The sequence below is a fragment of the Uloborus diversus genome, chromosome 7, assembly GCF_026930045.1.
Source record: "Uloborus diversus isolate 005 chromosome 7, Udiv.v.3.1, whole genome shotgun sequence".
NCBI lineage: Eukaryota > Metazoa > Arthropoda > Arachnida > Araneae > Uloboridae > Uloborus > Uloborus diversus.
Genome location: NC_072737.1, coordinates 49,727,796 through 49,745,106, shown reverse-complemented (window position 1 = coordinate 49,745,106; position 17,311 = coordinate 49,727,796). Strand labels below are relative to the sequence as shown.

Sequence of the window (17,311 nt, the reverse complement as noted above, 5' to 3'; positions counted from 1 at the left end):
AATGAAAGAATGAGGGTATTTTTTTAATTTTAGATTTAAACAATTAGGAATAAAGTTTTGAACTACAAATTTGAATACTGGAAATACTTTATTTTGTGAAAAAAATCTTTTTGTTTGCTTATGAACCATTTAAAAATCTGAACACCTCTTTTAACTTCTTTGTTAAGTTTTTTTATTAAAATTTTTAGCTGTTTGGTAGTGCAGGCAACTTATCGGATGTCTCAAGAATAGGTCTGCATAAACAGCTAAGCTTGATTCATTTCATATAATATTCTAGAACAACTTAAGTAAGATGTGGTAATAGGTTAGACTTAACACATATCCTTCATCTAAAATTGTTTAATCTTCACTTATAAGGCAGATATCAGTTAAATATTAATTTTAAATATGTACTATTTTTAAGGTAAATTGGATTAAATACAACTAAGCTTTAATTTTCTATAACATATTGATGAAATTAAAGTAAGATTGTAATCTTATAATATATGTTAAAAAAATTATTGCACTTTTTCTGCAACCACAGCTTTCAATTTTTTCTAGTGTAATAATTGATCCCTCCTCTCCCTCCACGAAAAAAAAAAGAAAAAAAAGTTAAATCAGTAAAAAGTGGAAACTTAAGAAATAGAAGAATTTTGTATGTATTGAATAAATAGATAAAGCCTGATAATTTTACCCCTTTTGCTTTTTAATTAAGTAACATTTCCTATTTGAGTGTAATATTTTCTTATTATGTAATTTAGATGCCATCTTCAATATATTTCTAAATAAATAAAACATTGAAAGTTATCACACCTTCCCTAAATGGTATTGATGAAATCCAGGATTGAAATGTGGTTTCAATTCTCAGTGAACCAACTTTTGACCATTGAAGATTTGTAATTTATTTAATGAGTTAGTTTCTTTAAAAAAAACTAGATGTGCTGAGCATTGACAAATCATGGTGTAAGTTTATATTTCTTTAATTTCAAATCGATGTAAAATATGTTTACAACCTTTTTAAAGTGCCAAATTTTCTCCTCAGAATGATGTGAGAAAAAAGGAAAAGCTGAAAGTATCCTAGAAGTAGCAAGATATGTTAAAGAATGAAGTTTTTTTTTCACTGTGATAAAAGGTAATTTCAGACTAAAATAACTTATTAATGTTTTTAAAAAATATTTCAGTTCTGAAATTTGGCTATTTGTTTTTCAGAAGTGTCAATGACGTGATATCTGCAAAAAGCTTTTCGACCAATGGCTGATGTAGATGCCCAGTATCTAAATTCCGATAAAACTCGTCCAATGTGGATTGAAGGCAAGTCTCGGATTGAACAGCAGTTTCTGAAAACAATGAAATCAAACTTTGAAGAAAAAGAAAAAAATGATAAACATTCTACAAAGTCGGAAGGTTTTAGACCTATGGGAACTAAAGTGAGCACTATAGCACATATGTTTCAAACATTGTCTCAGCAAAAAGTTGACAGTTGTACCTTACGATCTCCAGTGAGTAAGGATGCTCCAAAAGATGAGCGAGTTCATTCCCCTGAAAATTATAAACCTGAAAGGTCGTCTTCGTTACCAGCATTTCCGAACTCAAATTGTTCTTTATCGCGCAGAGGTAGTCATTTAGCACGGTTTAATAACGCCAAAGCTATGTTTGAAAAGTTAGAAAAAAACAAAAATCCTAAGTTGAAGTCTTCTGAAGTTAAGAATCGTTCCAACACTGCTCCGAATTTAGATTGCAGTAAGGGAAAAAGTGATCTTGTCAACCAAACAGGCAAAATACATCAAACGTTTGGCCTTGAGAGAAAGCTGTCAAATCAAATTTCTAGTAATGACATTGGTAAAGATTCTTCATGTCAGTTGAAAACTGATGAAAAAACAGTTCTAAAGGACAAGTTTTCATCTATTTTAAACTGTGATAAGCCTGTTTCGCATCCAACTCCTGCTAAAAATGATACCTTCAGCAAAGTTACTGCTGAAATTTTGAAACCAATATGTCCTCCTCAGTTTTCTCGCAAAATGGATGGACTTTCAAAAACGGCAGACAACAAAACTAATTATCAAAAGGGTGAAAAATCATATGTGATATTGCAAAATGAAACAAACTCAAATAGTTTTGTTTATTCCCAGTGTAACGCGAAAACAGATGTTTCTTCCATGAGTTTCAACTCGCAACAAAGTGCATCCAAGGTTCTAAATTGTGAGATTTCTTCTAATGATGTAACAATAACCTATGATTCAGAGTCTATATCATCCTCTTCTTCATATTATGATATTCCACATGAAACAGCCGATATAATCGCTGAAAATTCTAAGCAGAAATCTTCTGTTTCTAGTAATTCGGATAATGAAAATAATCTCAGAGATAATAAATATTTAAGCAGCAGATCCCAAACTTCCAATAATGAAAAATTAGACAACGTAGCACTACATAGTGAAAAGGAGAATGAAAGTATTTTGAACTCTCTTAAAAATTCTCCAGTAGTAAATAACCAACCATGTAAGGAAGATTTAGCTAAGGACAATAAAAAGTTTGATGTCATGTTATCTGAAGATAGTAATGTGAGAGAAAAAGATTATAAAAATAATTCTGGTCACAGATCTGATATGTCTAGTCTAATTAACTCTAAAACTAAAAGCTTTGAGGAAAACAATAGTGAAAAAGTTATTTCTCAAAAAGAAACTAATTCAAATAATAATGCTTCTGTGCCATCATTGCTCGTGCAAGGTGATTTTGTGTATGATAATTTTCAAAATGATTTAGTGAGCAGTATACAGTGTTGCCAGTCATCGCCAGACATAGAAAAAGTCATTACTATGAGTGCTGTATTCCCAAAGACTGATAATTCTGTTAAAATTTCAGAATCCAACAACTGTAGCAAAAGTTTTCAAGGAAGTATTTCCCAGTTTCAGGAAAAAGGTAAAATTCTTTTTTTTAATCTTTTTTTTTTTTCAGAAAAATATCTGTAGTGCGTTAAAAACAGTTATTGTTTTAAACCAATTAGTGTTTGAAACTGGGCTTATTTCAAAATTTTCCAATGGAAAGCAAAAAGTATTTACTGTGTGCAGTTTATATAGAGTACGAAAATGTGTACAACATGTAAATGCATAATTATGTTGCATTTCTCAAAGCGTGGCCATTTTGCTCCCCACCCAAAATCCATGATGAACACATGTTTTAAACATTCATGTATAATATTTTAAAATTATTTGTTGTGTAAATTTGTTTGTCTTGCAGTCCTTTCAAATATAAATATTCATAAATGCTATATTATAAGCACACTTGAGATAATTTAAATAGTAATTATGTCTGGGAATGTAAATTGAATAATTCAGAAATGTTCTTTACCGAAGATTTACGATGCGACTCTGACTATATGCAAAACACAATGCTTCTAGTATTTAATTTTTTTTTACAACGTAAAGTTTTTCTTTTTGGGCATGAGTCCTATACTCTGGTTGGTTGGTTGGTTTGATTGAGTTTTTTGGCGTAAGAGCCTTAGTAGGCTATACTGCGCCAAACAATTCTTGAGTAGTGGAAAAAAGAGCCAAAGAAGTAATTTTTGTTATAGAGTAAAGGATATAAAACTTCAAGAATTTTGAAGAATTAAACACAGAAACGAAGTTCTAAGTTTTGAGTGACGAGCTGAAAGGAATAACTGAGAAATAATTTAGAGTAAGATAAAAAACGTCAACAACACATAAACAAGGACATAAGAAACAACACTAAATAAAAGACAAAAAGCCAATTTCCTTATGCTAAAAAATAAGTGGAAATGTTGTAATAGAAACCCCTAGCTACAAAATATCATTTCTGATGATTTTTGAAATATTTTAGTGGTGAACTTCCTCATGAGTCTCACCAACTTACTCCAAATGTTCATGCATTTAAACTTTGTACTTTTCTAGGCAAGGGGCACTATTTCCAAAAAGTGAGACTTGTAGGGGGAAAATGGTGGTCATATTTAGATTCAGGGGGCCATTTTACTTAAGACTCGGCAAGGAAGCATTTTGAAGGTTATTTTTTTTCCACACAGTGTAATAGAAGAAAGAGCTCGAGGCATATCCCAAATTCGGAAATGTGCATATGATTGCTAGAAGGTGAAGTGATTATCAGGGGCGCTCTGAACTTGAATTTTTGAGAGGAGGAGCATTTTTAATTTACCAAATAAAACTCTGAACTTTACAGGATGACAAAATACGAACATACACTCTTGCCTGTAGTGTATATAATGAAAAGAGACATTGGGCATCATTTTTTTTAAAAGAAAGAAACTTTTTTCCCTAATTTTCCAATTGGTCAGACAAAATTTGCTGATGAGGACTTTTTTTGGAGGGGGGGGGGGAGGTCACAGTGACCGCTTTGGTATGTTCCAAGATCAAAAAGCAACTTTTATTCATGTGTTTCACATGATCGTTTCAGTATAAGATTCTTAACGAATGATGTTGATAAATATTTTAGTTTTAAATACAAAACTAAGTATTTGTTTAATAGAAATGCATTATCTGTTCTTTATGCTTGGATTTTATTGTTAGAGGATGTAACTTTTTGAAAAGTTAAGGTGCATCATGAGTATAAAAGAGGAATGCAGCATTGCTAAATATATTTGCTATTGTTTGTGCTCTTTTGTGCAATTTTTATACTTTTCTTTTTATTCCTGTTTTATTTTTTCAGATCAATTCTCCAAACACGAATCTCAAGTTTATAGTGATACAATTTTTAAAGAACTGCATGCCGAATTGAACCAAAAATATGAGTATGAATTACCAGAAAAAACTCATTTCAAGGAATTGGATAATGTTAGTCATCAGCCTTTATTAAGTTATGAGGAACATTTGAAAGAAGGATTGAAAGAGACTTTTGTTGATGATATTCCTGCTGACGAGCAATTTTCAGATCCAAGTAATGCTTATTTCTTTCTGCCTGACAAATTGCATGATGAAAGTTTTAGTGTTGTAGATGAACATTTCCCTTTTGTTCCTCCATCGGAATGGCCTAAATTGAGAAAAAATTTCCTCCCACCATTTGCGGATGATCCATTTCAAGTAAGATTTGCTCATTTTTATTCATTGTTTACTTTGGAAAATTTAAAATTTTATTTGAAGTAAACTTTTTACTTTAGTTAAAATTTGAAATTTAAGTTAAAAATAAAATTAGTTATCATTAAAAAAAATTCTAAATTTTTTTTTTGGTGTATTTTGCAATATTTTGGCAATTATTGCACCGTCGACTGGGGCAATAACTCAAATATTGCATTCTTTGCTATATGTAGAGTTCATACTATTTGATTTATGATGTCTTTCTCTTTTTTTTTTTGATATTTATTATTGGCAAATTATTTCTGGGCAATGAACAACTATATAAGTGAATTAATCAGATATCTCTTTGACACTTATCTGTTTTCAAAGCAAAAAGTTTTCCTTTTGTTTTTCACTTTACATCACTTAAAGATAATATGGTGCAGGGGTTCTCAAACTTTTTGATTTGCGGCACCTTTTTAAGAATTACAATTTTCTCAAGGCACCCTTGTTTATCTCTGTTATATTATATGTATTGTTGTTGCGGACATTTCGCTGCACTCCTCGCCTCTCCCTGCAGCACCCCAGGGTGCAACGGCACCCAGTTTGAAAACCCCTGTATAGTGGTATTTCACAGATATAATGGCATGTGTCAAAAAACCAGCACTAGAGAAAATCTAGGTTTTACACAATACAATCAAACTTATTTTTGTGCAGTCTTTTTTAGTACATGAAAATTTCAGTCGGATTAGGACTCAATTGACAAACTTATTTACAAAACAAGTGCAAAGTAGTATCTTCAAGTGACTACAGGGGCACCTCGATGGGAGCTCACTGTGACCTCCCAAAATTTTTTTATTAGGGAAATTTTGTCTGACTATTCGGCAAAATTATCCTCATTGGTTTATTTTGATTTTGTTTAAAGAAGTAATTCCTTTTTATTTCACAAGTTTTTAGGTAATTTCATGTATGAGACTTTTTTTATGCAGTCGCTATCCACCACATAGAATTTTTTTTAAAACTGTGTTGCGAAACCTATTTTTTACAACTACTTGTGAAGTTTCAAACAACTTTTTTTTGTGTGATTTTTTTATGCGGTCCCTATCTACTGCACAAAAACAGGTTTGAAATTATATCTATACCATAAATTATATCTGTGATTCTTTAAATTAACTAGTGGCATGAGGTTGCTGAACACATCACCATGTTTCCAACAATTTATTATCACTAGTATAATCTCTACAACAGAAATTCTGCCAATGTTATCAGAATTAACATTTAAATAAATTATAATTATGGTCTTTTATGCTTTACAAAATAATCCAAGAAAACGGACTATCTTACTTTCAACATTTAGCAATAAATTACCTTAACTGAACATAACATTACAAAACAAAAGTCTTTAACCCTCTAGAGAGCTTACCTAAAGTCCATTTTAGACCAGAAATGGGGACTCATACTTTCAAAAATCAGGATCCGCCTGAATACCTACATCAACTTGCATTAGAGGTTATTAATCAAATATCAGCTGCTGCAACTCAAATTTATACTGACGGCAGCTAAAATGATCGAAACTCATGTGGCAGTGGCATCTTTATAAATGCTCCTAATTGCTCTCATAACTTCAAAATTAGGAAATCAGACTTCTGTTCCGTTTTTAGATCTGAGTTAATTGCCATTGATGAAACTCTCAGGATCATCAAGAGGGTAACATCTTCTGCTGAAATATGGATTTTATCTGAGAGCCGCAGTGCAACATTTTAGCAACTGGACAAACATCTGTCTCAATCCTTAAAAATCTTAAAAGAACTCGCCCAGCAACATGAGATATTCTTCCGATGGATTACATCCCACATTGGTTTCTTTGGCAATGACACAGCGTTCCTAGCCACGGAAGATGTCACTGAAAATTTGGTGTCAAGAAGAACTTTGACCTTCTTAGAAATTTGATCTAAAATGAAACTTAGAACCAAGAACCAGGGAAGACTCCTCTGACTCACCTCTAATACAATAAGCAGTCCCCTGGGTGGTACCCTTTCCATCAAGGCGGATAGAGTCATCATCATCAAGTGCCTTTCCTTTCACTCAGGCCAGAAAGTTTATAAAACGTACTAAATGTAAATTAGTGCAGGCATCTCCGGATCATCTTTTACATTGTGCAGGACTTGACAGAAAGGACATCTATTCCAGTCCTCTCCTTTGTATGATTTCTTGAAGACTCTTGAGCTCATGGACCTGGTCTAGCCTGCTGCCAGACATTTGGAATAAGTCAACAACAACACTACAAAACCTCTAATCAGATTTGGTCAGTTATGACATGGAGCCGGTTTTTATTTTTACTTGAACTTGAACAGTAGTCAACCCAGTTAATTACTCTGTACAGCAAAATGCTTCAAATTAGTATGGGGGGGGGGGGGGGGCGCTACTAATTCATATGATACATATTTTTTGAAATGTTTGCACTAAATGGTGTTTAATTTAACCTTTACAGTTATGATGTTGTCTTTTCTCCCACTTACTTCTATGGAATAAGTTCTTTACTCTTTTCTTTATTTTCCAATGTACAAAAAAGATTTTAACATTTTGTTCTGTAACAATGCTGATGTCTTCAATGATGTTACATGTACTATCATGGCCCTTGTATTTTTTAAAAGGAAGTGTTTGCTTGCAGAAAAGTGGTATCAGATGAAATGATATTTTAAAAAAATCAAAAGAAAAGAAATGGAAATGGATGAAATTTCACGTGTCGTGTTGCATAGGCGATTTGCTCTATTCTTCATGTTAAAAGGGATGCAATTTCTTCATCAAAAAACTTACGACCAGTTTAAAGATATAGCTTTTGCTTCTTGAACTCTTCTGTTACAGCTGAATTAATTAGTTGAGAAGAGGGCATTATTTCTGAAAATTGATCTTAAATGATATATTGTCAATGGCAAGATATTGAAACCTGAAGCTCCGTAGTTTGTTGGTTGAAGTCCCATGCCTTTAACAAATCTGTTGAATGTTAATAAATTTATAGTTTATACTTACTTTAAGGTTTTTATAAATGAACACACTGCAGTAATAACACCTTTCAGTGTTTATGGGTCTATTATTTAAATTTTGCCTTGGCAGCAGGTGATTAAATGATTTTAAAATGTCTGTTTTTTGATGAAGATAGTGTATTACAAATATCTGGGGTCTGTTCAGGATTTTTCACAAGGTCCGTTTTTTGTGAAAAATCAAATAATTTTGTGAAAATAGAATTAATTTTGTGAAAAATCAAAAAATTTCGCAAAAAAAAAAAAAATTTTTTTTGTTAAAACGAAATTTTAGAATTTAGAGATGGCACAAACTGCATCAATTAAACTTAAAGTTGAGTGTTTTCCTCTTCTATGACGAGAAAATCATTCTGGATTTTTTTTCTGATATTTGGCGGGGGGGGGGGGGGGGGCATCGCTCTTTCAAGTATCAATATTTATCTACCATTCTGCATTATGTTAAAATATACTAGATATATTTCTGTACAATATTTAAAATAATTGTAACAAAAATATAAATAAATAAAACAAAATTCAGAATAGGGTTCAGCATTCAACTTTTTGACCCAAGACACTCTTAAAAAGGACAGAATTTCGTTTAAAACTTATAAATTCTGTGATTTTAACAAAAATAAAAAGATATTTCAATTGTTTACCTCTTAACAAAGCGTAATAATCATCAAAAATTCGAAAATTCGGATTCCCATAGCGGATGCAAAGAGATTGCAATTCTCAAAGTGAAGGCATCAAAAGTATAAAAACTGCTTGTAAAAGAAATATTTTTGATAAAATTATTTTAAAATTGCATTTAAGAGTCCTATGATAACATATCATTAATATCTGTGGACACAGTTGACCCAAAAAAATAATAATAATAAAATAAAATAAACCATCTATTCAGCATTTTAATTTTTGACTCATAACAGAAAATGGAATTTTGCTTTAAAAACTTGAAATGAGAGTTCTAACAGAAATAAAGAGACTTTTCATTTATTTGAATCCTAATAAAGCGAAGTTAGCTTGAAAAAAGAACAAAATATGATTCTCATATCGGATGTTAAAAGATTGCATTTTTCAAAATGTAGACATCTAAAGAAAAAAAAACGGCAATTAAAAGTTTATTTAATGTTAATCATCCTTGTTAGCATCGAAAAATCAAAACCCATATAATTTTCTCCCAAAATACAATTAAACATCGCACCGCACCATAAAAACGCAAATATTGACAAGCCGACAAAATAATGAGAATATTTTCCAATCAAGTCATTATAAAGGTTCAACGCCAGACGCTAAGTGGTGATAGTTTTCAAGTTGGTAACCCTATCTGAAGCGATCATATTTTTTCCTCACCCTTACTATCCCTTTGCAGTTCTAAGTTCATTTCGCAGATATATATTATTATTGTTTATTAAACCATGAGTGGAGAAAAGTGCTTACCAATGCCTTTTCATAAAAGTTTACAACAACACCGCTGCTAATTAGCTGTGATAAAACAAACAACCATTATATTTATTTGGCAGTAGCAATTATTTATTGCTTGCAGGAGCATCGCAAGAGTGCCGATTTTTTCTTTTTTTTTTTTTCAAAATTAGCCGATTTTGTATAAGCTGATCCCTCTAATTTGACTTAAAAAAAGGTTCCAAAAATTATCGGTTTATACACAGAAATATGCGTTATTTTGCTTTCAGATTTGCTCTTTCAATAAACAATTAGTGACAGATCCGATCTTGTTTATCAGAATTTTGTGAAGGGTCCGTTTTGTTTGATCGGGATTTTGTGAAAGGTCCGTTTTGTTTGATCGAGATTTTGTGAAAGGTCCGTTTTGGTTGATCGGATTTTTGTGAAGGGTCCGTTAACGGACCCAAATATCCTCTGGCCAGACCCCTGAATATGTAACTTTGCATATGTAGTTATAATTAGAAAAAAAAAGTTTATTTAGTTTTATTAAACATATAAATTTTATTAAAAATTTGATTACTAACGTATTTTTTTCTAGGGTATTTCATCCAAAGGATCTGCAAAAACTGATGTTAGTTTACATGATTCTGCTGGTGAATCATTAGCAGAATATCAGGAACAAGATTTAGAAATAATTGATGCAGAATTAGAGGACTTGAAAGTAAGCTTTTTATGGCATATGATTTCCAGATTGTAGACTATAAATTTTTGTTATTGATGTAAAAAAAAGTTTTATAATGTGGGAAAAATGCATTTTTAATTGGAAAATTTAATTGTGACCTATTATAAAACAGCAGTTAAGGGGGAAACGGGTTTAGATGGGTCGAAAAATCCATTTTTCTTTTGCCATAAAATGTTATTAAAACTCTTCAAGAATACGTTGCCAAAATTTCTGTGAACAATTCCAATTAGTTTCAATGCTATGAGTACTTAAGCAACTGGAGATTCAAGAGTTCAGAACAGTTTTTTTTTCACTCGGTTTTTTTCAAAACAACTTTTCTTTAACTGTTGGGCATTCTAGCTCAAAGAGTTATTGACCAATCGTTCGGAAAATTTATGTGAATATTCTGTATTTAATTGTAATCTATATGAACCTAACTCTGGGATGATATTAATAAAAATATTTTATTCAATGCAAGAAACGTGAGAAAAAACAATTGTAAAAAAACATGACATTCTAATCAAACACCTCAAAGACTTGCAATTTTTGACTTTTTGATCAATCTTCACAATTAGGTTCATATTCTTAGGAAATGTGTCATTAAGGAAAAAGAAAAATTGTAATGATCACAGATAAAAATAGGCTTTGGTGATGTCCACTAGCAACCAACTCTGATGATGACCACTCATGGACAGCAGCTTTTAACTCCACTATTTCTGGTGGAAATGACTTGAAAAAATTAAAGTGTACTTCAAAAAAGGAGTAAAAAATCACAAAAAAAAAAAAAACATTGACATTTCGTCCTCCTGAAATGGTTTCGCCCTTAAGATGAAATAGATTTCTTTATAACTGAGTATCTGAAATGTAATGACAACTATATTTAATCTGATTATCCTGGACTGCATAGTTGGAGTTATGTAGTCAGAGGAAACTTTTAAGATTCTTAGAGTTGGGGATTCAGAGTCGATTGTTTTTCCTCTAAAGCTCTGTATTGATAAACAATAATTAAATTACAAAAAAAAAAAAAAAAAAAAAAGATGAGAGAATCAAGTATTTCTAATTTCTGAAATTTGTATTTAAATGCTTGAAACAAGTTTTGGTTTATCTCATTCTTAAATTTTTTAAGCTCTTTTAGGGATTGATTTTTCTATTTTTATTTCAGACTTTAAATACATCATTAAAAAAAAGTAACAACCATGGATTTGTTGAGCTTATGACTCAGGACGAAGCTGAAAAACTTTTAAGTAATAGGTAAATAAACAATTTCTTTGCTACTTTCAAAATAATATGTGTTTGAAAAAATTGATTTTTTTATAACTTATTCAGGGGTTGAAGTAGTCCTATATATCCTATATTTTTAAGAAAAGCATCAAAATCGTCCTATATTTCCTATATTTTTGAAAAATGTCTTATATTTCCTATATTCTCGTTTTTTGTTGTTGTTGAACCAGGAGCACATTAATTGTACAAATTTTGGTGCATGGTGCACTAAAGGAAAAGATGATTTTACCGCTTTTTGCCATTTTTGCAACTGTTCAGTGCCCATAAGCAATGTGGATTTTCGCAATTGAGGCAGCATGCTAAACATTCAAGCATAAAGAAGACTCTGAAAAACATCAAGAGGATCCTTCTCAAGCTCTGTTTGTTCTTAATACAAGTGTTAAAGGGTTCAATTTAGGTATAAAACCAAAGAACAGTGGAATTAGTACTTGGGTCATGAGTGAGGAAGAAAAAATAAAAATTTTCTTTGTTCAAATTTTGTTTAATTATTTCGTCTATAAAGTACACTGTTTTTTCAAAAATTCTTCTTTCAACTACAGGAAAGTCATTTCAGATGTAAGGAATAATTTTATTTGGGATTTTTTTTAAAACAAAATCATTGATAAGAATAAATAAATAATATATGATATGTATTATTTCTTTTTTCATAGCAAAATTATTCATATAATGTGTCCTATATTTGTCCTATATTTTTTGTGGAAAATGTCCTATATGTAACAAGTCGGTCACTTCTACCCCTGCTTATTGAATGAGTTACAAAACAATACACAACATTATCTTGGGATAAACAATATATGGTTGGGGTACGGTAACATGGCAAGGTGATTGCTTAGTGAAATTACTAATTAGTAATGGAGTCGGTGGATTATTATAAATTTTAATGTAATTAGTTAATTATTACTCATTGCGTAATTTAGTTATTTGGGGATTTTTGAAATTTTTATATACCTTTTAGAATGGCTTTGACCCCCTAGCGTTTTGAAAACTCCACGGCCATTTTGCTGCAACTCTGCCCAAAATACAGTTGAACTCTGTTAATACGACCACGATTAATACGAAATCACGGCTAAAATGAACATTTTGTTAATTAAGTTTGGTCTACTATTGAACTACATCCAAAATATCATGGATATTATGTAGAACAAAAAAAAAAGTTTTGGTTAGGATAAACAAAACTTCTGTCCTCTTCACGGAAAAATTTCCTGATTGAATACTTTTCTTTTCTAATACTTTGTGTCATTGCAGAAAACTCACCATGCATTCCTAATCCTTTGAGTAACTTCCTACCCATCTTTTAGTTATCAAGTCGTGACGATTATTCTACCTTTTCCACCATGGCATATAAAATTTTAACTGACAATGACTGTGGTCCATGCAGCCCCCTACACAGTCCTTTCTCATTGTCCCCAAGTTCAAGCTTGTTAAGCTCTCAAAAGGTGCTCTGGACTGCATTGGGCTGGGCTATTGTTAGAACCAAGGCCGCCTAATGCTATTCAGTGAATGAAACTGTTGAAGTTCATACTGTTTCTGTTTACCTTTGAACATGTAGATCTACTAAGGGATAAACAATCTATCTTTTTACCCAGGTATTACCAGCTGTCCCTTTCCCCTGCTCCATTATCACCTTTCTTCTAATAGGTTCCCCAGTTATTGCTAATACAATTGAACACAGTAAAAATTCCTGTCTCACATATTTTATTCTGCCTTAGAACATAAATAAAGCTAAGGCAGGTTATTTCATGTAGCAACTTAGCTTATTTTTCACAAAATAATAAATCCATACTATTTATCCTGACAGTCCATGTTTCTTCAGGGTTCGTACGCCCTTGAAAAACCTTGAAAAGTGCTTGAAAAAAAAAGTTCATTTTCAAGTGCTTGAAAACCTTGAAAAAGTTTCTTAGTGCTTAAATTCTCTCAAAAATCAACGAATTGTGCTCAAAAGTTTTAAAAAAGTATTTCACCAATGCAATTTTCTGAACATGTGCTCAGTATGCAACATCGCGAAAAATTGCTTCCGTGTTTGGGATTTCAATCCTTTTGCATCTTGTAAATATTTTGATGTTTTTTACAACCGAAAGATATTTTGACATATGGTACCTTAGATTAGTTTATTTTTTGTTTAATTTCATTAATTAACAAAGAAATTAATTTGAAAACCATGACAACATTGAACTTACTCGGGTTTCGCGGAAAATTACTCTTGTGTTTGAAATTTCAATCTTTTTGCATCCTGCAAATATTTAAATATTTTGGCTAATCAAATGTTATTTTCGCATATGCTACCTTAGATTAGTATATTTTTGTTTAATTTTAATAAAAAACAAATAAATTTATTTCATGGGAAACATGCCACGTTGAACGAACTCAGACTTCGCGAAAAATTGCTTCTCGTGTTTGAAATTTTAATCTTTTAGCATCTTGCAAATATTTAAATATATTCACTAATCGGATGTTATTTTCATATTTGCTACCTTAGATTAGCATATTTTATGTTTAATTTTAGTAAAATATAAGTTTTTTTATGTGAAACATGACAACATTAAACTTAATTCGCGAAAATTTGCTTCCCTTGTTTGAGATTTCAATCCTTTTGCATTTTGTAAATATTTTTATATTTTTGGCAATTAGTAGTTATTTTGACACTGCTACATCAGATTAGCTTATTTTATTTTTTATTTTAATCACTAAAGAGTTAAAGAATTTATTACCTTGGTCTTGTTTAATTATTTGCTTATTTATTTTTGCAATTTCGAATTTGATTATCTTTACCTAATTTTTGGTCATAACAGATTTTTTGAAAAAAATTCAAATTTCAGTAGTTGAGCACCTAACAAATTAACTTAAAGTTTGTATTTTAAATATAAAGTTGATTTATATAATTTTATTGAGTTGAATTTTATTTATATGTGTGCATCATTTTTTTTTATGTGTGCTAAAATAATTAAGGTGTATAAAAGGGTTGGTTGTGTTATGATTATTCACTTGAAATCCAGTAGTGTTCGTTTTTATGCTTTTACCTCCCTATATCTCCAATTTTCCCCTTTTCCTAAAATGTTCAAAATTACTACTTTATTAAGGTTGTGGGTACTTGGAGCAGCTTACTGAAAGAGGCTTTAATCAGCAAAAGGGTAGATAGCTTAAGGAGGGTCATTGATCTTCATTTGGATCTAATAAATTGACCTGGACCAGCCTAGCTAGGCCCAGTGCCTGTTGCTGGTTATCAACAGGCACTGGGCATGGTATTTCTATGCAGACTATTTTGACTTAATAAACTATTTTATGAATTGTATGCATAGTAAAAGTTATTGTTGTAAGTATGTATATTCAAGTAATAGGGGTCTTAGTTTTAAAAATTATCCCCCCCCCCCCCCTCGCCCCATTTTGCTCTTTGAAACTTTCAGGTAATTTTTTATGAACTCACCTTTCACAATCACACCTGAATATTATTGCCTTTCTAAATTTAAATTCTAATTTCAACAATAACCCATTTGTTCCCAAAATAAAACTACTTTTGTCATAATATATGTCAACTTCTTGTGAATCTTTTCAATTTCGAAATATGGCTCTATAAATCTGAACTTGCACATTTATTGACTATTGCAAGTTAATCAATGAAAGCTGAATAGGCTCAAGTTTGCATTCAGAGTATTTATCACTGCTTAAGCTGCTTTTGTATATTTTGAGGTGTAGAGACTGGACTGTGGACCTTTCATAAACTTTTCTTACTTCCTAATTTTTAAATTTTTCGAAGACAGTTGAAATGCCTTATTGGCTGAACAACTAATACATACTACATACGAATAATTGATTTGCATACTTATAAATGATTTGCAAACCTAATATTTTTAGAACTTAATAGTGCAAACTGAAATAACTTTCTGGGTTGTGTTTTTGTCCTAACCGCCCTTATATTGTAATAAACCACTGTATAGATATTGGAAATAAATGTTGAAACCAGGGGGGGGGGGAGGAGTGACTTCAAAAACTCCTCTCTGGCAATGCCATTGAACATGGGTATTTTAGTTTCTTCCCATAAAAGTTAAAAGCACTTATGAAAGGTTTTTTTTTAAAGTATTAATTTGCTGATTCTAGAAAATATACAAACCTCTGACTGCTGCAACCTTTGAAAAACCTCAAAATCAAACCTCTTGGTATCTGCTTCTCTTTATGACCAAACTTTTCAAACATTTTCAGAAAAACTTTCAACGCAGTAGATCTTTAATCAAAGTGTCTCTTGTTGTAGAAAAAGCAATTTTGTTTTCCTATACTTTTTGTATTATTGCCTTATTTCTATGTGTTTGTAGTAAATGAAATCTGCATACAATATTTTTAGTACAAATTTATGATATTGCCTTGAAAACAAAATTTTTTACCTTGAAAAGTACTTGAAAAGTGCTTGAATTTTTTTCTGCCTAAAGGGTATGAACCCTGTTCTTATAAATTAAATGTTGCATTTTCTGGTAATCCATTAAAAACCAACAGTGGGTAGTATAAAAAGAAAAGCACTATCAGCTCGTGAAACGTTGGACATATAAATGACTACCAATGTATTATGTAATATAACAAATACGTATACACTAACTACCAATAAGTATTTGGACACCTATGCAAATGTCGATATCTGCGGTCCTAAGGTACGTCACGGCCTCCGCCGGTATATATCGTGTAGGAAACAGCATCGACTTTAGTCGCATGCAAGATGCCTCGCAGTTCGGAGCTCTCTGATTTCGAGAAAGGTATAATTATCGGGTATCCCAAATGCAGCCAATCCTTAAGGGTCATTACTCGCGATCTGAAGTACCCAAAATTGACAGTGGCCTATGTGATTAAGAAGTGAAAGGTGAGCGGTCATTGTCGGAATTTGCCCCGAGTCGGCAGACCAACGAAACTGGGAGATAGAGACCGATGAGTGCTGTCCAGAGAAATTCGGAAGAACCGCACCCAACCGATGGCCCTCATCCGCGAGGAGTATTAACAGGCATCCAGGAGTATTATTTCATATAATAAAATCCGTAAGGAAGCACATCTGCTTTGTTTTCATGGTCGTGCTGCTGCCCATAAGCCTTTGATCACAAAGTCTAACCGCGCTGCTGGTTAATGTGGTGCAAAGCACATCGAAATTGGACCATAAATCAGTGGAAACAGGTGCTTTGGAGTGACGAATCAAGGTTCACCCTTTACCGTTCGGATGGCAGGGTCTGAGTCTGGCGTCTACCAGGAGAACGTCTCCTGCCAGAATGCATTGTACCAGCAGTCAAGTTCGGCAGAGGTGGAATTATGGTCTGGGGGTGTTTCTCCTGGTATGGGCTTTGACCCTTGGTCCCCATTCATGGTGAGCTCAACTCTGATGCCTACTGCACTATTTTGGATGACAATATGCTTCCTACGTTGTGGCATTTTTACGGGTTGAACCCTTGTTACTTTCAGGACGACAATGCCAGTTGTCATGTTTAAATGTTAACCAAAGCTTGGTATGGTTCCAATGGAGTTCATCGAATTAACTGGCCTGCCCAGAGCACAGACCTGAACCCAATCGAGAACCTCTGAGACGAGTTGCATCGCCGAATTCAGGGGTGCACTCCCTGTGCAAAATCGGTGAAGGAACTTCTATGTCTTCTCCAAGCTGAGTTTAAGAAAATACCACTAGCCGTCACACAAAGACTTGTGGAAAGTATGCCCCGGAGGGTTCATGCTGTAATTGCCTCTCGTGGAGGCTCTACCAACTATTGATTTTGAATAAAGTTAGTTTTTCTTTTCTATCACAGGTGTCCAAATACTAATTGGTAGTCCGTGTATAGTAAATTATACATATGCATTTTTTCTTCCCCATTTTACATATTCACGGTTGTTACGAATAACGGCTAATGCAAACAAATTCATGGATTTTTGACATT

At 32.2% G+C, this 17,311-nt stretch overlaps 1 protein-coding gene across 1 annotated transcript in view; it reads left to right on the top strand.

The window, feature by feature from the left end:
* Positions 1-962: 962 nt before the first annotated feature.
* Positions 963-17,311, top strand: part of LOC129226688 (uncharacterized) — a 63,687-nt gene continuing 47,338 nt past the window's right edge. The window contains exons 1-5 of the mRNA XM_054861317.1: positions 963-1,111; positions 1,189-2,898; positions 4,654-5,024; positions 10,014-10,136; positions 11,299-11,387. Coding sequence (XP_054717292.1) covers positions 1,230-2,898; positions 4,654-5,024; positions 10,014-10,136; positions 11,299-11,387 — 2,252 coding nt within the window. The 5' untranslated portion in view covers positions 963-1,111; positions 1,189-1,229. The remainder of the gene's footprint in view (positions 1,112-1,188; positions 2,899-4,653; positions 5,025-10,013; positions 10,137-11,298; positions 11,388-17,311) is intronic.